Source organism: Oncorhynchus gorbuscha, linkage group LG14 (genome assembly GCF_021184085.1).
Source record: "Oncorhynchus gorbuscha isolate QuinsamMale2020 ecotype Even-year linkage group LG14, OgorEven_v1.0, whole genome shotgun sequence".
Lineage (NCBI taxonomy): Eukaryota > Metazoa > Chordata > Actinopteri > Salmoniformes > Salmonidae > Oncorhynchus > Oncorhynchus gorbuscha.
In genome coordinates, this window is record NC_060186.1 from 54,679,494 (window position 1) to 54,702,783 (window position 23,290).

Consider the following 23,290-nt stretch of genomic DNA (forward strand, 5'->3'; position numbering starts at 1 on the left):
AGCTAGACTAGCCTACTTTAACAACAACTAACTAACTAACCAAAAATACAGTGGGTGGTCCGCCCAGTTCTAACTAGTGTATTTAACAAAGTTCACCTACGGGTAGTGTATGCCCATGGGCGACTTGTCTTGGTTTCCCCCTTTTCCCACCAGCAAACAAACAAACACCATAACCAAAAACAATACTCACAGGTGATGACAAAGTGCTATGGAGGTGCTTTAAACAAAAGAGAGGTTAAGACACAAAGCGAGAGTGAAACACTGAGACCTACAGACATGGCATTTACAGAGAGATTGAGCTGAGCTGAGCTGCTTTAGAACAAACAAATGATGGGGTTTTTAAACCATGGGGAAGGAACTGTGATAGGTCAGGAAATAGGAGGAGGTGTGTCTTCTGATTGATGATTGATTGGGGAGTGATGGTTTTCACCTGTGAGGGGAGAAGGAGAGAAAAGAAACACACACACAGGATACACACACACACAGGATAACTGTATCCGTAACAGTTAGAGTTAGAGTTAGGGTTAGGGTTAGAGTTAGGGTTTCAGCTCTAAGTGCAACGTATTATCAGTCTATGGTTAGGATAATACATTGTGGAGCTGAAACCCTAGAATGGTAATACAGTGCACTTACAGCTGTTAGACTAACTCTTACCCTATCCTTTCAATGGGTACATGTAACACAAAACTGGAATTATTACACTGTGCTTATAGGGGTAATTACATGCTAATAACAAAATGGTAATGCAAAATGTGACCATAAAAAATACTTGGTTTATTACTAATAAATTCCATTACTTATTTTCAAAGCAGTGTTTATGTCCAATTTGCTTGCCAAACGTCTAGGTCTTTATGGAGCCGTTAGGAGACAGACCGTAAATAAAGTGTTTGCTGATGAACCTGTGGTTTTCAGTAATAATAATATGAGACTGTGATGTCTGTGAGTAATAGATTAGGATTTACCATCTTCTATTTCATTGCATAGTAAAAATTCACAGAAGACATAAATCAATTCGCCTCTCTGCAGAGAAATATCTGCATGGACCACTAGGAGGCAGTAAATACCTTCCGTTTTATAGGCTGCCTGTTTTATGGCCAAATTTAAGCAGCTGAGATTTGATTTTATGGGTGTTATTAAAAGGAATGATCATATCATTATAAAGTGAAATGCCACCGTAAAATCTATAGCCCCGTTTATACCTGATTATAACTTGCGTCCTTTGTCTTGATTTTGTCCACATTCTGATTGTACCCACATTGTCAGACAGGTGTAGACAATCAAAAGACACATTGTAATGTGTTCAGATCTTTCTGCCCACATCTGGAGGTAGTCAGTCAAGCATTGTGTCTGGATATCTTACAAGTGTAGACAGATCTGGACAGAAAAACCATTTATATCATAATTTTTCCACCCTCTAAAATCATTAACAGGTGGCACCATTGAGTGATTACATCAGTGTGTCTTACATTAAATTAAAAAATCATATTTTGAAAGAATAGCTGTGAAATGATTTGCATAAAGGAAGGGACTAGGGAATCTGTTCACAATGCAGACACATTGGACGGAAAACAGTTTAATACCACGTGTAGACACATTTCTGGAAATATGGGTACAATCAGAATATAGAGAAGATCAGGACAAAGGACACATGTTAGCACCAGGTATAAACGGGGCTTTGAATGCCTGTTAGCATGTAGACAATGTTGAAACATCACTATAGAATGCTAGAATGACAGACAGTCGGCCACTCTGTACAATATAATCATTTCAGACCAGCTCTGTCAGTGTTCCATTGATAATATTTATTTAATCGAGTGCATAAATATATAATTTGTTCCTTTGTTGGTAAAAATGTGTGTGTGTGTGCGTATCAGTGGTTGTTTCAGGGGAGATGCTGTGTGACTTTCTGTATGTGCCTATAGTGCATACAGTGGGGAGAACAATTATTTGATACACTGCCGATTTTGCAGGTTTTCCTACTTACAAAGCGTGTAGAGGTCTTTCATTTTTATCATAGGTACACTTCAACTGTGAGAGACAGAATCTAAAACCAAAATCCAGATAATCACATTGTATTTTAAGTAATTAATTTGCATTTTATTGTATGACATAAGTATTTGATACATCAGAAAAGCAGAACTTAATATTTGGTACAGAAACCTTTGTTTGCAATTACAGAGATCATACGTTTCCTGTAGTTCTTGACCAGGTTTGCACACACTGCAGCAGGGATTTTGGCCCACTCCTCCATACAGACCTTCTCCAGATCCTTCAGGTTTCGGGGGCTTTCGCTGGGCAATACAGACTTTCAACTCCCTCCAAAGATTTTCTATTGGGTTCAGGTCTGGAGACTGGCTAGGCCACTCCAGGACCTTGAGATGCTTCTTACGGAGCCACTCCTTAGTTGCCCAGGCTGTGTGTGTCGGGTCGTTGTCATGCTGGAAGACCCAGCCACGACCCATCTTCAATGCTCTTACTGATGGAAGGAGATTGTTGGCCAAGATCTCGCGATACATGGCCCCATCCATCCTCCCCTCAGTACGGTGCAGTCGTCCTGTCCCCTTTGAAGAAAAGCATCCCCAAATAATGATGTTTCCATCTCCATGCTTTACGGTTGGGAGGGTGTTCTTGGGGTTGTACTCATCCTTCTTCTTCCTCCAAACACGGCAAGTGGAGTTTAGACCAAAAAGCTCTATTTTTGTCTCATCAGACCACATGATCTTCTCCCATTCCTCCTCTGGATCATCCAGATGGTCATTGGCAAACTTCAGACGGGCCTGGACATGCGCTGGCTTGAGCAGGGGGACCTTGCGTGTGCTGCAGGATTTTAATCCATGACGGCGTAGTGTGTTACTAATGGTTTTCTTTGAGACTGTGGTCCCAGCTCTCTTCAGGTCATTGACCAGGTCCTGCCGTGTAGTTCTGGGCTGATCCCTCACCTTCCTCATGATCATTGATGCCCTACGAGGTGAGATCTTGCATGGAGCCCCAGACCGAGGGTGTTTGACCGTCATCTTGAACTTCTTCCATTTTCTAATAATTGCGCCAACAGTTGTTGCCTTCTCACCAAGCTGCTTGCCTATTGTCCTGTAGCCCATCCCAGCCTTGTGCAGGTCTACAATTTTATCCCTGATGTCCTTACACAGCTCTCTGGTCTTGGCCATTGTGGAGAGGTTGGAGTCTGTTTGATTGAGTGTGTGGACAGGTGTCTTTTATACAGGTAACAAGTTCAAACAGGTGCAGTTAATACAGGTAATGAGTGGAGAACAGGAGGGATTCTTAAAGAAAAACTAACAGGTCTGTGAGAGCCGTAATTGAGAGCCGTAGGTGATCAAATACTTATGTCATACAATAAAATGCAAATGAATGACTTAAAAATCATACAATGTGATTTTCTGGATTTCGGTTTTGGATTCCGTCTCTCACAGTTGAAGTGTACCTATGATAAACATTTACAGACCTCTACATGCTTTATAAGTAGGAAAACCTGCAAATTCGGCAGTGTATCAAATACTTATTCTCCCTACTGTTTATGTGAGCATGCTGCGTAGCTCTCTGTTTTGTTTTGTTGAAGCATGTGTGTGTGTGTGTGTGTGTGTGTGTGTGTGTGTGTGTGTGTGTGTGTGTGTGTGTGTGTGTGTGTGTGTGTGTGTGTGTGCGTGCGTGCGTGCGTGCGTGCGTGCGTGCGTGCGTGCGTGCGCGCTGTTACCATGCTCCAGTGCTCTGACAATTTTTGGTCCTGCATCCTGATTCCCAGAGCTAGGCGAGCTGTGCCCAGGCTGTGGTGGCAGATTTGGGGCAGCTGAGGTGGAGGAGCTTGGGGCAGGAGCCACCTGGTGTGGGTCTGGGGATTAGACCAGCCAGCATGGCCTTCAGCTGCCTACTGAAACACCTCAGCAGAGTTTCACCACAACCAACCTTTACTACCATCATTATGTTTACGGATTTAAACACCTCAGCTGAAAAACCTCACAAGTCTGTCCGTTCATCCGTCCATCCATCCATCATCCATCCATCCAGTAGAACAATCACTGATTCACCCCACTAACAATCCTCCTTATTAATACATCCAAACCCAACCAAAGACCATGCTTAGGCTCCTGTCGAACTGCAACTCACCCTCACAAAGCCCACATCAGCCGATTAAAACTATTGTTGTTCAGTGGAGGAGTGTTAAGGAGAATGGCTTTGAAAAAAATGTCCTGCATGTTTTTTACAGCATCAAAAGATTCTTCAGCGATAGAAAAAGGATTCAGCCCATTTCCTTGGGTTGTTGGGAACGATGGTTTCTCTACTGGCTCTGTTCCAGCAGCAGCCCATTGTAAACGGACATGATCACAGCGTATTGGCACACTGTTTGTTAGTGAAGAGAACCAACGCTACACCAAAGGAATCATATCCTGGAATGCATGTTAATGTTGATGTGCGAGCCCAGCATAAAGCTCTTCTTTGTTTGTGTGGGTTGTCAGTCAGCTCTTTTATTCAAGAGCTGGCTGGCTGGGTAGCTGGGTGGGTGGCTGGGTAGCTTGGAAGCTGGGTAGCTGGATGGGTGGCTGGGTAGCTTGGTATCTGGGTAGCTAGCTGGATTGCTGGGTAGGTGTCTGTGTACCTGGGAGGCTGGCTGGTTGGCTGGGTGTTTGGCTGGCTGACTGGCTGGGTGGGTGGCTGGCTGGGTAGCTGGGTTGCTTGGTAGCTGGGTGGGAGGCTGGGTGGGTAGCTGGGTGTTTGGCTGGCTGACTGGCTGGGTGGGTGGCTGGCTGGGTGGGAGGCTGGGTGGCTTGGTAGCTGGGTGGGAGGCTGGGTAGCTAGCTGGGTAGCTGGGTATGTGGCAGGGTAGCTGGCTGGCTGGGTAGCTGGGTGGCTGGCAGGGTGGGTGGCTGGCAGCGTTGGGCCTATAGGTGCTATTGAGGTTTACAGAGTACTGGGTATGTGAGCGAGTGAGTGAGTGAGTGAGTGAGTGAGTGAGTGAGTGAGTGAGTGAGTGAGTGAGTGAGTGAGTGAGAGAGAGAGAGAGAGAGAGAGAGAGAGAGAGAGAGAGAGAGAGAGAGAGAGAGAGAGAGAGAGAGAGAGAGAGAGAGAGAGAGAGAGAGAGAGAGAGAGAAAAGAGCCTTGTCCTTGACAAGAACATTGTTTAGAGCAGCAGTCTACAGTAAGAAGTACCAGTCAGACATCTTTTAGAGCAGCAGTCTACAGTAAGAAGCACCAGTCAGACATCTTTTAGAGCAGCAGTCTACAGTAAGAAGTACCAGTCAGACATCTTTTAGAGCAGCAGTCTACAGTAAGAAGTACCAGTCAGACATCTTTTAGAGCAGCAGTCTACAGTAAGAAGTACCAGTCAGACATCTTTTAGAGCAGCAGTCTACAGTAAGAAGCACCAGTCAGACATATTTTAGAGCAGCAGTCTACAGTAAGAAGTACCAGTCAGAAATCTTTTAGAGCAGCAGTCTACAGTAAGAAGCACCAGTCAGACATCTTTTAGAGCAGCAGTCTACAGTAAGAAGCACCAGTCAGACATCTTTTAGAAGCACCAGTCAGACATCTTTTAGAGCAGCAGTCTACAGTAAGAAGTACCAGTCAGAAATCTTTTAGAGCAGCAGTCTACAGTAGGAAGTACCAGTCAGAAATCTTTTAGAGCAGCAGTCTACAGTAAGAAGTACCAGTCAGACATTTTTCTTGACAGCCGATTGTGCATCAATGTGTCCTTCAGCCATTAGTTCTACCCACAGTGCCTTGCTCCAGTCCCTGTGTAGGGAGGGGGACTGCCAGCCTGTGTGTGTGTGTGATGCTGCCCCTCTCTATCTCTCTCTCACTGTGTTATAGTGATGCCAAGCTACACAGGCCCTGGCAGAGGGCTCTCTCCCACTGAGTGTTTGCCTGCGCAAGCCACACACACCCCTCTGACAGATGAGTCAGGGAGTGATCAGAACAAGGCTTAAGGCAAAGATCACAGAAAGGAGGTCATCCAACACACACCAAACATCACGCAGCGGAACCAGCCAAACAGCCATACATATCAACACACCGTTTCATCATTTCATCCACCAGCACGCACCATAGAGTTCAATCAGATGTACATACTGTAGTTGATTTGATTCAAACAAGACAATGCACACTAAAACCTGAATGTGCATTCATTTATGTATGTGGTGCTTGATTACCAAACTATTTCAATTAATACAAGACTCAGATATGGACTGTTTTTATATAAACCCTGAATATGCTTCAGTACTGCATCATAATTAAGGTGACTTCCATTTAAAGGAATAGAAAATATACTTATTTTGCAATGAGCAAGCGGAAATGCGAATTTACACTTCCTAGTCAAAATCAGACAATCAGAGGTTGGTGGTCATTCCCTATTGGACAGAGGTGGTTATTTCTTGAGTCCTATTGGACAGGAGACTCCGGTGCCGCTCAGGCCACAGTATCCGCCGGGGTTCTTGCTGAGGTACTGCTGGTGGTAGTCCTCAGCATAGTAGAACTCCTGGTTCTCGGCTATCTCTGTGGTGATTTCTCCAAAGCCTCCCTCTATCAGGACCTGTAGAAACAACAACAACTCTATATCATTAGGACTGACCTTCATGAATGAATGGTTACAACACAAGAGAAACTTTCTAAAAGTCACAAATGAACCATTTTCCTGCCTTCTTCCATGTAATTACATTCAAAACATTTGTCTGCCTCCTTTAAGGAAAATATTTTCATACAAAGAAATGTATTGTTTTTCAAGATTACACATACTCTTACTGTTAGCAGTGTTACAGCTAATGCAATCTCTCTCTCTCTCTCTCTCTCTCTCTCTCTCTCTCTCTCTCTCTCTCTCTCTCTCTCTCTCTCTCTCTCTCTTCTCTCTCTCTCTCTCTCTCTCTCTCTCTCTCTCTCTCTCTCTCTCTCTCTCTCTCTCTCTCTCTCTCTCTCTCTCTCTCTCTCTCTCTCTCTCTCTCTCTCTCTCTCTCTCTCTCTCTCTCTCTCTCTCTCTCTCTCTCTCTCTCTCTCTCTCTCTCTCTCTCTCTCTCTCTCTCTTCTCTCTCTCTCGTTCTCTCTCTCTCTGTCTCTCTCTCTCTCTCGTTCTCTCTCTCTCGTTCTCTCTCTCTCGTTCTCTCTCTCTCTCTCTCTCTCTCTCTCTCTCTCTCTCTCTCTCTCTCTCTCTCTCTCTCGCTCTCTCTCTCTCTCTCAGTCATTTGTTAAGCATTGGAGCAGAGACGAGCACAGAGAGAGGTCATTAGTGCTCGGGGCGGCCCTACGGGTGAGGCCCAGACAGATGTCGACTCAAATGCCCCAGATGTGCCCAATGCGTGTGTGTGTATGGGGAGGGGGCATCGGGTTTGTGTGTGTGTGTGTGTGCGTGTGCATGTGTGAGCTGTGAAGTGCCCCCACTGACCCAGTATACCCAATGCCTGCAGCACGTTTATATGGTCCACACACACTCCTCAGCCAATCAGCTAATCTCCTCTAACCCCCAGTACAGGGCCGTCTAAGCAGGTACACCTCAGCCAGCCTGGGTAATCTCCTCTAACCCCCAGTACAGAGCTGTCTAAACAGGTACACCTCAGCCAGCCTGGGTAATCTCCTCTAACCCCCAGTACAGGGCCGTCTAAACAGGTACACCTCAGCCAGCCTGGGTAATCTCCTCTAACCCCCAGTACAGAGCTGTCTAAACAGGTACACCTCAGCCAGCCTGGGTAATCTCCTCTAACCCCCAGTACAGGGCCGTCTAAACAGGTACACCTCAGCCAGCCTGGGTAATCTCCTCTAACCCCCAGTACAGGGCCGTCTAAGCAGGTACACCTCAGCCAGCCTCACTGCTTTTCATACTCTATCCTCACTGATTTTCATCCTCTATCCTCACTGATTTTCATCCTCTATCCTCACTGATTTTCATCCTCTATCCTCACTGATTTTCATCCTCTATCCTCACTGCTTTTCATCCTCTATCCTCACTGCTTTTCATCCTCTATCCTCACTGATTTTCATCCTCTATCCTCACTGCTTTTCATCCTCTATCCTCACTGATTTTCATCCTCTATCCTCACTGATTTTAATCCTCTATGAAAAATCACAACAACAAAACATAATGTTGGACTTTTGGGGTTACTGGTGCCTGGTGTCAGAACTCTGGGTTGAACTGTATACCAATGACACAGTTAGGCACCGGGAGTGACTCCCCACTGAAATCCCACTCCACATCACCACACCTGTCCAAGTGTCAGTCAGTTAGTCAGTCAGTCAGTCATTTGTAATAGATAGAGCCAGGCTGAATATCATTCGAAATCTGCCTCTGCAAGCAAGGTTTACATTTGAAGTGTACACTAGTCTAGCATGTACAGCATATTGAGAAATCCAGGTTGGAAGTAAATGTATTGTTCTTATGAGAATATGGAGATTCTAAGCTGAGAAATGGTAATGTTCAGGGGAAAGAGGACAAAGTGGGGATATTGTTGACACAATGCCACTTGGGAGTTTCAAGAAAGTGATGCAAGGATGTGTCTATTGCTTTCCTTCTCTCTTTCTCTCTTTCAATCTTTCTCTCTTTCCAACTTTCTCTCTTTCCATCTTTCTCTTTCTCTATTATTTCCCACTCTTGCTCTCTCTACCTCTGCTCCGCCAACCTCCTCCTATCACTAATGTTTGTTGCTAAGTGTCTATGTGTCGTGTGTGTGGCAGGGAGGGGGGACAGCGGGCTGTGTGAAGGAACCTGCCAACTACCTCATTTCTCGGACCATCTGCCTGGAGGCAGCCACGCACCTGTTAGGAGCAGCTGCCACCGTACAGGAGACAGGAGAGAGAGAGAGAGAAAGGTAGCACAGAATCAACTCTCCTCTCCCCGCCAGAACCAGCTCGAGTCCTAGCTCTATATACCTTCATCCCCAGCTCCAGTCCTAGCTCTATATACCTTCAGCCCCAGCTCCAGTCCTAGCTCTATATACCTTCATCCCCAGCTCCAGTCCTAGCTCTGTATACCTTCAGCCCCAGCTCCAGTCCTAGCTCTATATACCTTCATCCCCAGCTCCAGTCCTAGCTCTATATACCTTCATCCCCAGCTCCAGTCCTAGCTCTATAATACTTCATCCCCAGCTCCAGTCCTAGCTCTATAATACTTCATCCCCAGCTCCAGTCCTAGCTCTATAATACTTCATCCCCAGCTCCAGTCCTAGCTCTATAATACTTCATCCCCAGCTCCAGTCCTAGCTCTATAATACTTCATCCCCAGCTCCAGTCCTAGCTCTATATACCTTCATCCCCAGCTCAGTCCTAGCTCTATAATACTTCATCCCCAGCTCCAGTCCTAGCTCTATATACCTTCATCCCCAGCTCCAGTCCTAGCTCTATATACCTTCATCCCCAGCTCCAGTCCTAGCTCTATATACCTTCAGCCCCAGCTCAAGTCCTAGCTCTATAATACTTCATCCCCAGCTCCAGTCCTAGCTCTATATACCTTCATCCCCAGCTCCAGTCCTAGCTCTATATACCTTCATCCCCAGCTCAAGTCCTAGCTCTATATACCTTCATCCCCAGCTCCAGTCCTAGCTCTATATACCTTCATCCCCAGCTCCAGTCCTAGCTCTATATACCTTCAGCCCCAGCTCAAGTCCTAGCTCTATAATACTTCATCCCCAGCTCCAGTCCTAGCTCTATATACCTTCATCCCCAGCTCCAGTCCTAGCTCTATATACCTTCATCCCCAGCTCAAGTCCTAGCTCTATATACCTTCATCCCCAGCTCAAGTCCTAGCTCTATATACCTTCATCCCCAGCTCCAGTCCTAGCTCTATATACCTTCATCCCCAGCTCCAGTCCTAGCTCTATATACCTTCATCCCCAGCTCAAGTCCTAGCTCTATATACCTTCATCCCCAGCTCAAGTCCTAGCTCTATATACCTTCATCCCCAGCTCCAGTCCTAGCTCTATATACCTTCATCCCCAGCTCCAGTCCTAGCTCTATATACCTTCATCCCCAGCTCCAGTCCTAGCTCTATATACCTTCATCCCCAGCTCAAGTCCTAGCTCTATATACCTTCATCCCCAGCTCCAGTCCTAGCTCTGTATACCTTCAGCCCCAGCTCAATATACCTTCATCCCCAGCTCCAGTCCTAGCTCTATATACTTTCAGCCCCAGCTCCAGTCCTAGCTCTATATACCTTCATCCCCAGCTCCAGTCCTAGCTCTATATACCTTCAGCCCCAGCTTCAGTCCTAGCTCTATATACCTTCAGCCCCAGCTCCAGTCCTAGCTCTATATACCTTCATCCCCAGCTTCAGTCCTAGCTCTATAGACTTTCAGCACCAGCTCCAGTCCGTGCTCTATATACTTTCAGCCCCAGCTCCAGTCCTAGCTCTATATACTTTCAGACCCAGCTTCAGTACTAGCTCTATATACTTTCAGCCCCAGCTTCAGTCCTAGCTCTATATACTTTCATCCCCAGCTCCAGTCCGAGCTCTATATACTTTCAGCCCCAGCTTCAGTCCTAGCTCTATATACTTTCAGCCCCAGCTCCATTCCTAGCTCTATATACTTTCAGACCAGCTTCAGTCCTAGCTCTATATACTTTCAGCCCCAGCTTCAGTCCTAGCTCTATATACTTTCAGCCCCAGCTCTATACACCTTCATCCTCATCTTCAGCCCCAGCTCCGGTCCTAGCTCTATACCCCAGCTCCACCACTATAGCCCAGCTCCACCACAATATCCCAGCTCCACCACTATTCTCAAGCTCCACCACTATAACCCAGCTCCAACACTATAGCCCAGCTCCACCACAATACCCCAGCTCCACCACATTCCCCAAGCTCCACCATTATAACCCAGCTCCACCACTATACCCCAGCTCCACCACTATACCCCAGCTCCACCACATTCCTCAAGCTCCACCATTATAACCCAGCTCCACCACTATACCCCAGCTCCACCACTATATCCCAGCTCCACCACTATACCCCAGCTCCACCACTATAGCCCAGCTCCACCACTATAGCCCAGCTCCACCACTATACCCCAGCTCCACCACTATAGCCCAGCTCCACCACTATACCCCAGCTCCACCACTATAGCCCAGCTCCACCACTATACCCCAGCTCCCATCATTCACTCCCACATCCTCTCTTTTTCTCTCGTTCTCCCTCATCCTCTCTCTCTCTCTTTCTCTCTCTGTTTCCCTCTCTGTTTCTCTCTCTCTCTCAATCTCTCTGTCTCCCTCTTGCTATCTGAGGCCCTGTGTGTGCTTTACAGTGGGGCTTAGCAGCTCCTATATCTCAGCAGGTAGCTATTGCCATCCGCAGTTCACCACCGGGTGCACGCCAGCCCCCGGTTGGCGCCGGGCCAAGCTGGCACTGCCAGATATGATTTGAGACACACATTTTCTGTGGTGGTACCGAGTTGGGACGTCATGCCATCGTTCTGAATGCCCATCATGGCAGTCTCCCTAAGAAGCCTGGTCGCTAGGGAGACCTCAGCTGCAGTGGGCAGCGCTAACACTTATTGTCACAGATAAATGGGAGGAAGATGTGTGTGTGTGTGTGTGTGTGTGTGTGTGTGTGTGTGTGTGTGTGTGTGTGTGTGTGTGTGTGTGTGTGTGTGTGTGTGTGTGTGTGTGTGTGTGTGTGTGTGTGTGTGTGTGTGTGTGTGTGTGTGTGTGTGTGTGTGTGTGTGTGTGTGTGTGTGTGTGTGTGTTTAAAAATCCAGGGCTGTAGCTAAGATAATGCAGTGGCAGGTGCTATTTTTTTCTCTCCCACTCAGCTCTGGAAAATGGAGCAGAGCAGGAGCTTGAGACAAGAGGCTGAGATGAAACAAAACAAGGTGAGCAGGCCTGGTGGACAAGAGGCTGAGATGAAACAAAACAAGGTGAGCAGGCCTGGCGGACAAGAGGCTGAGATGAAACAAAACAAGGTGAGCAGGCCTGGTGGACAAGAGGCTGAGGTGAAACAAAACAAGGTGAGCAGGCCTGGCGGACAAGAGGCTGAGATGAAACAAAACAAGGTGAGCAGGCCTGGTGGACAAGAGGCTGAGGTGAAACAAAACAAGGTGAGCAGGCCTGGTGGACAAGAGGCTGAGATGAAACAAAACAAGGTGAGCAGGCCTGGTGGACAAGAGGCTGAGGTGAAACAAAACAAGGTGAGCAGGCCTGGCGGACAAGAGGCTGAGATGAAACAAAACAAGGTGAGCAGGCCTGGCGGACAAGAGGCTGAGATGAAACAAAACAAGGTGAGCAGGCCTGGCGGACAAGAGGCTGAGATGAAACAAAACAAGGTGAGCAGGCCTGGTGGACAAGAGGCTGAGGTGAAACAAAACAAGGTGAGCAGGCCTGGTGGACAAGAGGCTGAGGTGAAACAAAACAAGGTGAGCAGGCCTGGTGGACAAGAGGCTGACCACTTGGCAGGACATTAAACCCAATCAGCAGTAGTCTGGTCTATTTCTGGTCAATAAAGGATGTGTGAAGAGTGAAATATGTAATTGAGCATTAAGAGGTTGTAAAACACAACAGAAGACTCCAGCAGCAGCGCATGTCTACAGCAGCCTGTTTATTTATGGCCTCTGTCACAAACACACACAACCTTGGGTGCAGGCAGGTGAACAAAAGGAGTGAGGTTGTTGCTGAGATTTCCGCACCACCGTTCTGAACGTAAAGAACTAGAGCTACCAGTTCATATCTCCTATTCCTTTGTTTACAGTTTGCTAGCATCTTCAGGGGAATCGTGTTCATATGTGTGCTGTTAGGCGTGTGTTTGAATACTTACAATGTGTAGTAAATGTATAGCTCCAGGCTTTTAATGTCTGTCCTGGCGCATATAACCACCGTGCTTTTTAAAATTTTTTATTTCACCTTTATTTAACCAGGTAGGCTAGTTGAGAACAGGTTCTCATTTGCAACTGCGACCTGGCCAGTGGCTTACTGTACCATCCAACCATTCTAGAATCGGTCAACTATCACAGCACCTCCTCTATGAAGATACATGTCAGTCTGGCAGCAGATGGCTCATAGTTCATCTGAGAGACAAAGGAAACCATGCAGAAGAAGAATGACATGTTTATCTCTCATTTCTAATCTGTCTAAGAACTGAGTCATGGCAGGTCTTGGAGCCAACGGTTTAGTGGTGCATGGAAACGAATGGGACTTGGCATTCATCCACTCTCTAGCCTATCTATCCACAGCCTAATTCAGTCAGTCCAGGACCCTGGTGAGTGAGGTTCCTCTTCGTTTGCTCAGCTGACACGCTACCCCTCATCAGCTGACACGCTCCCCTTCATCAGCTGACACGCGCCCCTTCATCAGCTGACACGCTACCCCTCATCAGCTGACACGCTCCCCTTCATCAGCTGACATGCTCCCCTTCATCAGCTGACATGCTCCCCTTCATCAGCTGACACGCTCCCTTCATCAGCTGACACGCTGCTGACACGCTCTCCTTCATCAGCTGACACGCTACCCTTCATCAGCTGACACGCTCCCCTTCATCAGCTGACACGCTACCCTTCATCAGCTGACACGCTCCCCTTCATCAGCTGACACGCTCTCCTTCATCAGCTGACACACTACCCTTCATCAGCTGACACGCTCCCCTTCATCAGCTGACACGCTCTCCTTCATCAGCTGACACGCTACCCTTCATCAGCTGACACGCTACCCTTCATCAGCTGACACGCTCCCCTTCATCAGCTGACACGCTACCCTTCATCAGCTGACACGCTCCCCTTCATCAGCTGACACGCTCTCCTTCATCAGCTGACACGCTCTCCTTCATCAGCTGAAACACTACCCTTCAGCAGCTGACACACTACCCTTCAGCAGCTGACACACTACCCTTCAGCAGCTGACACACTACCCTTCAGCAGCTGACACACTACCATTCATCAGCTGACACACTACCCTTCATCAGCTGACACACTACCCTTCATCAGCTGACACACTCTCCTTCATCAGCTGACATGCTACCCTTCATCAGCTGACACGCTCTCCTTCATCAGCTGACACGCTACCCTTCATCAGCTGACACGCTCCCCTTCATCAGCTGACACGCTACCCTTCATCAGCTGACACGCTCCCCTTCATCAGCTGACACGCTACCCTTCATCAGCTGACACGCTCCCCTTCATCAGCTGACACGCTCTCCTTCATCAGCTGACACGCTCTCCTTCATCAGCTGAAACACTACCCTTCATCAGCTGACATGATACCCTTCAGCAGCTGACACACTACCCTTCAGCAGCTGACACACTACCCTTCAGCAGCTGACACACTACCATTCATCAGCTGACACGCTCTCCTTCATCAGCTGACATGCTACCCTTCATCAGCTGACACACTACCCTTCATCAGCTGACACGCTCTCCTTCATCAGCTGACACGCTCCCCTTCATCAGCTGACACGCTCTCCTTCATCAGCTGACACACTACCCTTCATCAGCTGACACGTGACCCTTCATCAGCTGACACGCTTTCCTTCATCAGCTGACACGCTTTCCTTCATCAGCTGACACGCTACCCTTCATCAGCTGACACACTACCCTTCATCAGCTGACACGTGACCCTTCATCAGCTGACACGCTCTCCTTCATCAGCTGACACGCTCCCCTTCATCAGCTGACACGCTCCCCTTCATCAGCTGACACGCTACCCTTCATCAACTGACACGCTCTCCTTCATCAGCTGACACGCTCCCCTTCATCAGCTGACACGCTACCCTTCATCAGCTGACACGCTCTCCTTCATCAGCTGACACACTACCCTTCATCAGCTGACACACTACCCTTCATCAGCTGACACGCTACCCTTCATCAGCTGACATGCTACTCTTCATCAACTGACACACTACCCTTCATCAGCTGACACACTACCCTTCATCAGCTGACACCCCCCATTCATCAGCTGACACACATACATCTCATCAGCTGAGAATGATATCATGCTGTGAACAGAGGTCACACCTCTCCTCTAAACCCCACACATCCAATCATTATCCATTCAATCATTCTATCACCCTTTCATTAGCAGGGGGCTCCTCGGATCAGAGGTCATCCTACCCCCAGGTGGACTAGCATGCACACTGACCCCAGCTGGGACCCCCTTGTAGGGGTAGATGAGGACAGGGGCTCCCCTGGGAGATCCAGGGGGCTTGGATCTCCTCAATGTCTCTGTCTCTGTCTACTGAGCACAGAGGCCAGGCAGCCAGGCAGTAGGGTCCTTGCTATCTGGGATCCTAGGGATGTCCATACCCAATTGATGTTGACATTTTAAATGATTACGGTAAGGATTAGGTAGGGGTTATTGTGAAGGTTAGGGTTAGAGTAGGGGTTAAGTTTAGGATTAGGGTAGTGGTTAAGGTAGGGTTAGGGTAGGGGTTAAGGATAGGGTTAAGGTAGTGTTAGGGTAGGGGATAAGGTTAGGGTTAGCATTAGGGTAGGGGTTAAGGTAGGGTTAGGGTAGGGGTTAGGATTTAGGGTAGGGGTTAAGGTAGTGTTAGGGTAGGGATTAAGGTTAGGGTTAGGATTAGGGTAGGGGTTAAGGTTAGGGTAGGGGTTAAGGTAGTGTTAGGGTAGGGGTTAAGGTTAGGATTAGGTTTGGGGTTAAGGTTAGGGTTAGGATTAGGGTAGGGGTTAAGGTAGTGTTAGGGTAGGGGTTAGGGTTAGCATTAGGGTAGGGGTTAAGGTAGGGTTAGGGTAGGGGTTAAAGTTAGGGTTAGGATAAGGGTAGGTTTAGGGTTAGGGTAAACTATCTACTGTGTCTATCTACTGTATCTATCTACTATATCTATCTACTCTATTTGCTATAAATTATATACTGTATCTATCTACTGTATATATCTACTGTATCCATCTATATACTGTATCTATCTACTCTATTGACTATAAACGATCTACTGTATATATCTACTGTATCTATCTACTCTATTGACTATAAACTATCTACTGTATCTATCTACTGTATCTGTCTACTGTATCTATCTACTGTATCTGTCTACTGTATCTATCTACTGTATCTGTCTACTGTATCTATCTACTGTATCTATCTACTCTATTGACTGTAAACTATCTACTGTATCTATCTACTGTATCTATCTACTCTATTGACTATAAACTATCTACTGTATCTATCTACTGTATCTGTCTACTGTATCTATCTACTCTAGTGACTATAAACTATCTACTGTATCTATCTACTGAATCTATCTACTGTATCTATCTACTGTATATATCTACTCTATCTATCTACTGTATCTGTCTACTCTATTGACTATAAACTATATACTGTATCTATCTACTGTATCTATCCAATCTATTGACTATAAACTATATATTGTATATATCTACTGTATATATCTACTGTATCTATCTAGTCTATTGACTATAAACTATCTACTGTCTCTATCTACTCTTTTGACTATAAACTATCTACTGTATCTATCTGCTGTATTGACTATAAACTATCTACTGTATCTATCTGCTGTATTGACTATAAACTATCTACTCTTTTGACTATAAACTATCTACTGTATCTATCTGCTGTATTGACTATAAACTATCTACTGTATCTATCTGCTGCATTGACTGTAAACTATCTACTCTTTTGACTATAAACTATCTACTGTATCTATCTGCTGTATTGACTATAAACTATCTACTGTATCTATCTGCTGTATTGACTATAAACTATCTACTCTTTTGACTATAAACTATCTACTGTATCTATCTGCTGTATTGACTATAAACTATCTACTGTATCTATCTGCTGTATTGACTATAAACTATCTACTCTTTTGACTATAAACTATCTACTGTATCTATCTGCTGTATTGACTATAAACTATCTACTGTATCTATCTGCTGTATTGACTATAAACTATTTACTGTATCTATCTACTCTTTTGACTATAAACTATCTACTGTATCTATCTACTGTATCTATCTGCTGTATCTATCTACTGTATCTATCTGCTGTATTGACTATAAACGATCTACTGTATCTATCTACTCTTTTGACTATAAACTATCTACTGTATCTATCTACTCTTTTGACTATAAACTATCTACTGTATCTATCTACTGTATCTATCTGCTGTATTGACTATAAACTATCTACTGTATCTATCTGCTGTATTGACTATAAACTATCTACTCTTTTGACTATAAACTATCTACTGTATCTATCTGCTGTATTGACTATAAACTATCTACTATATCTATCTACTGTATCTATCTGCTGTATTGACTATAAACTATCTACTGTATCTATCTACTCTTTTGACTATAAACTATCTACTGTATCTATCTACTGTATTGACTATAAACTATCTACTGTATCTATCTACTGTATTGACTATAAACTATCTACTGTATCTATCTACTCTTTTGACTCTAAACTATCTACTGTATCTATCTACTGTATTGACTATAAACTATCTACTGTATCTATCTGCTGTATTGACTATAAACTATCTACTGTATCTATCTACTCTTTTGACTATAAACTATCTACTGTATCTATCTACTCTTTTGACTATAAACTATCTACTGTATCTATCTACTCTTTTGACTATAAACTATCTACTGTATCTATCTACTGTATCTATCTGCTGTATTGACTATAAACTATCTACTGTATCTATCTGCTGCATTGACTATAAACTATCTACTGTATCTATCTGCTGTATTGACTATAAACTATCTACTGTATCTATCTACTCTTTTGACTATAAACTATCTACTGTATCTATCTACTCTTTTGACTATAAACTATCTACTGTATCTATCTACTGTATCTATCTGCTGTATTGACTATAAACTATCTACTGTATCTATCTGCTGTATTGACTATAAACTATCTACTGTCTCTATCTACTCTTTTGACTATAAACTATCTACTGTATCTATCTACTGTATCTTGTCATCTCCCGTCTGGATTACTGCAACTCGCTGTTGGCTGGGCTCCCTGCCTGTGCCATTAAACCCCTACAACTCATCCAGAACGCCGCAGCCCGTCTGGTGTTCAACCTTTCCAAGTTCTCTCACGTCACCCCGCTCCTCCGCTCTCTCCACTGGCTTCCAGTTGAAGCTCGCATCCGCTACAAGACCATGGTGCTTGCCTACGGAGCTGTGAGGGGAACGGCACCTCAGTACCTCCAGGCTCTGATCAGGCCCTACACCCAAACAAGGGCACTGCGTTCATCCACCTCTGGCCTGCTCGCCTCCCTACCACTGAGGAAGTACAGTTCCCGCTCAGCCCAGTCAAAACTGTTCGCTGCTCTGGCCCCCCAATGGTGGAACAAACTCCCTCACGACGCCAGGACAGCGGAGTCAATCACCACCTTCCGGAGACACCTGAAACCCCACCTCTTTAAGGAATACCTAGGATAGGATAAAGTAATCCTTCTCACCCCCCTTAAAAGATTTAGATGCACTATTGTAAAGTGGCTGCTCCACTGGATGTCATAAGGTGAACGCACCAATTTGTAAGTCGCTCTGGATAAGAGCGTCTGCTAAATGACTTAAATGTAAATGTAATGTAATGTAAATGTATCTATCTGCTGTATTGACTATAAACTATCTACTGTATCTATCTGCTGTATTGACTATAAACTATCTACTGTATCTATCTACTCTTTTGACTATAAACTATCTACTGTATCTATCTACTGTATCTATCTGCTGTATTGACTATAAACTATCTACTGTATCTATCTGCTGTATTGACTATAAACTATCTACTGTCTCTATCTACTCTTTTGACTATAAACTATCTACTGTATCTATCTACTGTATCTTGTCATCTCCCGTCTGGATTACTGCAACTCGCTGTTGGCTGGGCTCCCTGCCTGTGCCATTAAACCCCTACAACTCATCCAGAACGCCGCAGCCCGTCTGGTGTTCAACCTTTCCAAGTTCTCTCACGTCACCCCGCTCCTCCGCTCTCTCCACTGGCTTCCAGTTGAAGCTCGCATCCGCTACAAGACCATGGTGCTTGCCTACGGAGCTGTGAGGGGAACGGCACCTCAGTACCTCCAGGCTCTGATCAGGCCCTACACCCAAACAAGGGCACTGCGTTCATCCACCTCTGGCCTGCTCGCCTCCCTACCACTGAGGAAGTACAGTTCCCGCTCAGCCCAGTCAAAACTGTTCGCTGCTCTGGCCCCCCAATGGTGGAACAAACTCCCTCACGACGCCAGGACAGCGGAGTCAATCACCACCTTCCGGAGACACCTGAAACCCCACCTCTTTAAGGAATACCTAGGATAGGATAAAGTAATCCTTCTCACCCCCCCTTAAAAGATTTAGATGCACTATTGTAAAGTGGCTGCTCCACTGGATGTCATAAGGTGAACGCACCAATTTGTAAGTCGCTCTGGATAAGAGCGTCTGCTAAATGACTTAAATGTAAATGTAATGTAATGTAAATGTATCTATCTGCTGTATTGACTATAAACTATCTACTGTATCTATCTGCTGTATTGACTATAAACTATCTACTGTATCTATCTACTGTATCTATCTGACTATAAACTATCTACTGTATCTATCTACTGTATCTATCTGACTATAAACTATCTACTGTATCTATCTGCTGTATTGACTATAAACTATCTACTGTATCTATCTGACTATAAACTATCTACTGTATCTATCTACTCTTTTGACTATAAACTATCTACTGTATCTATCTATTGTATTGACTATAAACTATCTACTGTATCTATCTACTCTTTTGACTATAAACTATCTACTGTATCTATCTGCTGTATTGACTATATACTATCTACTGTATCTATCTGCTGTATTGACTATAAACTATCTACTGTATCTATCTGTATCTACTTTATCTATCTGCTGCATTGACTATAAACTATCTACTCTTTTGACTATAAACTATGCTGTATCTCTGAGGGTGTGAAACCCACACACATACGGATCAACCTCCGTCCTGGTCAGTGCAAGTGGCAGAATCCCCAAAATGGCGTCACTGTCCCTCATCTTCTCTCCCTCAGATGCTAGCTGCTGTGTTTGTTCCAGTGGTCCTGTGCTGTGTTACGTTACCACATGGCTAAATGCATAATTCAGACTAATTAATTTGCATATCAGACAGAGCGCTCATTTGGAATGCAAATACCTGCGCGCCCTGGTTAACCGCAAAACGTGAAAGGCAGCGATAAGCAGCCTGACATGACTTTCTATTCAGCCATTTCAGGCAGACAGGAGAAAGAGGAAAACGTGGGGAAGAGAATGAAATGAAAAATACACACCCGGCGCGGCATGTTAAAAGAGCCAGAGCAGGATTAGAGAGAGGGAGAAGACAGGAGAGTCACGGTACTCACACACACACACACAGACACACAAACACACACACACGCACGCGCACACACACTCTCACACGCACACACACACGCCTTTGTGCACAGAAATGGACACAGAGAAAAGAGGGGAGAATTTTTTTTTATGAAGAATGAACGAGGAGGGAGAGGAGAAATGATTGAAAGAAGAAATTAATTTCTAGGAATAATTCATGCTTACACAAAGAGAGCAGCCCTCCACCCATTGAGGAATCAAGAGTTATCACACAGGCCAGGCAGAGGTGGAAAGAAGACACTGTAGTTAGTCAGTCCTTCTACCCTCACCCCTAATTCCACACACACAGATAAATACAGAAAATGATAGCGGTGCATCCAAGACACAGTTTGATACAACAAAGGGACGTCGAAGCCTAAAATAAAGGCGTGATCAGCAGGTGCACCATCCAGAAACACCACTACCTCGGGAACAATGGAGCACACACCCCAACCATAGATGAGTCGAGGGGGAGGGAGAGAAAGAGGGAGAGAGGGAAAGAAAAGGAGAACGCCTTGTCTTTCTCTGTAGCCCCTCAGCCCCAGCCTCAGAGGTCATTTTCTGCAGTGCTGTGCCTCACACAGAGCGCTCCCCAATCACTCCCCACGTGAACAATACAATCAAGCCAGCCAGCGGAGCATCCACGGTCAATACCAGGACATTAAATGAACCAGACTCTTCCCAATCCTGCAGCTCTTCGGGCCAATACTAAATGGAGAATGGAACAGACAGTGGCTGAATCCGCTTTTCCCCCCCCGTTACAAATGGCTGTGAATGACAATACTTTGTCACGAGGCAGATTAGCAGAAAGAAAACACATCTATTCTATGTGTACTTGTTCCTTCCTGACTGAGTGATTGTCAGGAAGGAGATGGGAGACATTCACAATGCTCTGTAATGATTGCTTCATTTCAAAATGGGAAACACTGAAAACATTTCTAATGCTTTCAACATTGACTGTCAGGATAAGAGTCTATGGTATCTAGTGGATGGATAGAGAAGGAGAAAATGGACTCATCTTCCTCGTACGAGACAGTCAGGTCATTCAAACAGAGGTAATATCCTCATGTCATGCCTGTGTGTATTATTCATTATGTTTCTGCATGCAGTGTCTATGCAGTGTCTATGCAGTGTCTATGTAGTGTCTAAGCAGTGTCTATGCAGTGTCTATGTAGTGTCTATGCAGTGTCTGTGCAGTGTCTATATAGTGTCTATGCAGTGTCTATGCAGTGTCTATGTAGTGTCTATGTAGTGTCTATGTAGTGTCTAAGCAGTGTCTATGCAGTGTCTATGTAGTGTTTATGCAGTGTCTGTGCAGTGTCTATGTAGTGTCTATGCAGTGTCTATGCAGTGTCTATGTAGTGTCTATGCAGTGTCTATGTAGTGTCTATGTAGTGTCTATGCAGTGTCTATGTAGTCTCTATGTAGTGTCTTGCATGTGTGCCTATGTAGTGTATGTGTGTGCGTATGTGGTGTATGTGTGTGCGCATGCGTATGAGTGTGTGTTTTGCGTGCCTGGCTTTGTTCATGTGTGTGTGCTCTGTGCTGCTGGCACGGAGTGTGGCTTCACTGGAGAGGAAGATGGCATGGCTCCCTCCCTGGCAGAGCAGACCCTCTGTCCATAATGATGTTTAGGGAAATGTGGGCGCACGTGCCAAAAATCTGTTACATACCATTTGTTCAGGTCTCCTGTGGGTACCATCAGAAAGCAAATGAAAATGGGAAAGTCTGCTTGTGAGAGGAGAGCAAAAGAACAGGAGGAAGGAAATAAGATGGGCTGCTTCACTCCTTTACTAAACTAAAGGCAAAGGATGGGAAGTGTGAAGAACAGACGGTAAGAGGACAGAAGGACGGACAGTGAGTGACACTAGTGAGGTAGCATGACTGTTCACACCCTGATGAGATGATGAGATGGGGACTGACCATCACAGCTTCACCGCCATCATAGAAGTGGAGAGATGGATGTGTGTGTGTGTGTGTGTGTGTGTGTGTGTGTGTGTGTGTGTGTGTGTGTGTGTGTGTGTGTGTGTGTGTGTGTGTGTGTGTGTGTGTGTGTGTGTGTGTGTGTGTGTGTGCGTGCGTGCGTGCGTGCGTGCGTGCGTGCGTGCGTGCGTGCGTGCGTGAGAGGAATTTGAGGCTATATATCATAAAGCCCACTGAGAAAACCAGGTTTCCAATGGGATATTGTGTATTATAAACTTTGTGGGTAGAGCCTTGTCAGCTGATTGGCTGACAGCCATGGTATATCAGACTGTATAACACGGGTATGACAAAACATTTATTTATTTTTATTGCTCTAATTACATTGGTAACCAGTTTATAATAGCAATAAGGCACCTCTGGGGTTTGTGGTATATGGCCAATATACCACGGCTAAGGGTTGTATCCAGGCTCTCCGCGATGCGTAGTCCTAAGAACAGCCCTTAGCCGTGGTATATTTGCCATATACCACAAACCCCCTTGGGCCTTATTGCTTAATTATAAATACCTGTGTTATTATACAACCAACAATTCAAGACTCTCGATGAACAAACAGAGGGACCGAGGTTGAGAGAAAGATGGAACACATTGGAAAAGAGGCTGATCTAGAGTCCGTAAGTCAACAGGAAGGATCAAAACGACAGATTCATCTTCCCAAGGTGGACAGACAAGGTTCCAATACGAGAGTGTGACCCAACGTTTTCCCCCCGACACCCTCAACAACACCCTTATTTACTCAACCTCTGTCCGCTTAACATTCCAAGACATTATGTCTGAAGGACAGAGAGAGAGGGAGTGAGCGACAGAGAGAGGAGTTTAAAGGTGAGGAGAGGAGAGGAAGAAAGCTGAGTTCACTCCTAAAGCAATTCGAAGACAGATTTGGCCGGCAGATGGTGTTTGTTAAACCAACTGGTGTGGTGCATTAGGATGTCGGGAGCAGCATGCTACCCTGCTCCATCTAAAATAGCCACAGATGGAGGGGTACAGGGGAGGAAGGGGGAGGTCGA

At 45.5% G+C, this 23,290-nt stretch overlaps 1 protein-coding gene across 1 annotated transcript in view; it reads right to left on the reverse strand.

Annotated features, from left to right (window-relative positions):
• Positions 1-6,120: 6,120 nt before the first annotated feature.
• The window catches only part of LOC123995136 (mitochondrial peptide methionine sulfoxide reductase-like), a gene marked incomplete at its 5' end in the record, with an annotated part of 48,030 nt that continues 30,860 nt past the window's right edge, over positions 6,121-23,290 (reverse strand). Inside the window, 1 exon segment of the mRNA XM_046298511.1 lies at positions 6,121-6,538. Coding sequence (XP_046154467.1) covers positions 6,374-6,538 — 165 coding nt within the window. The 3' untranslated portion in view covers positions 6,121-6,373.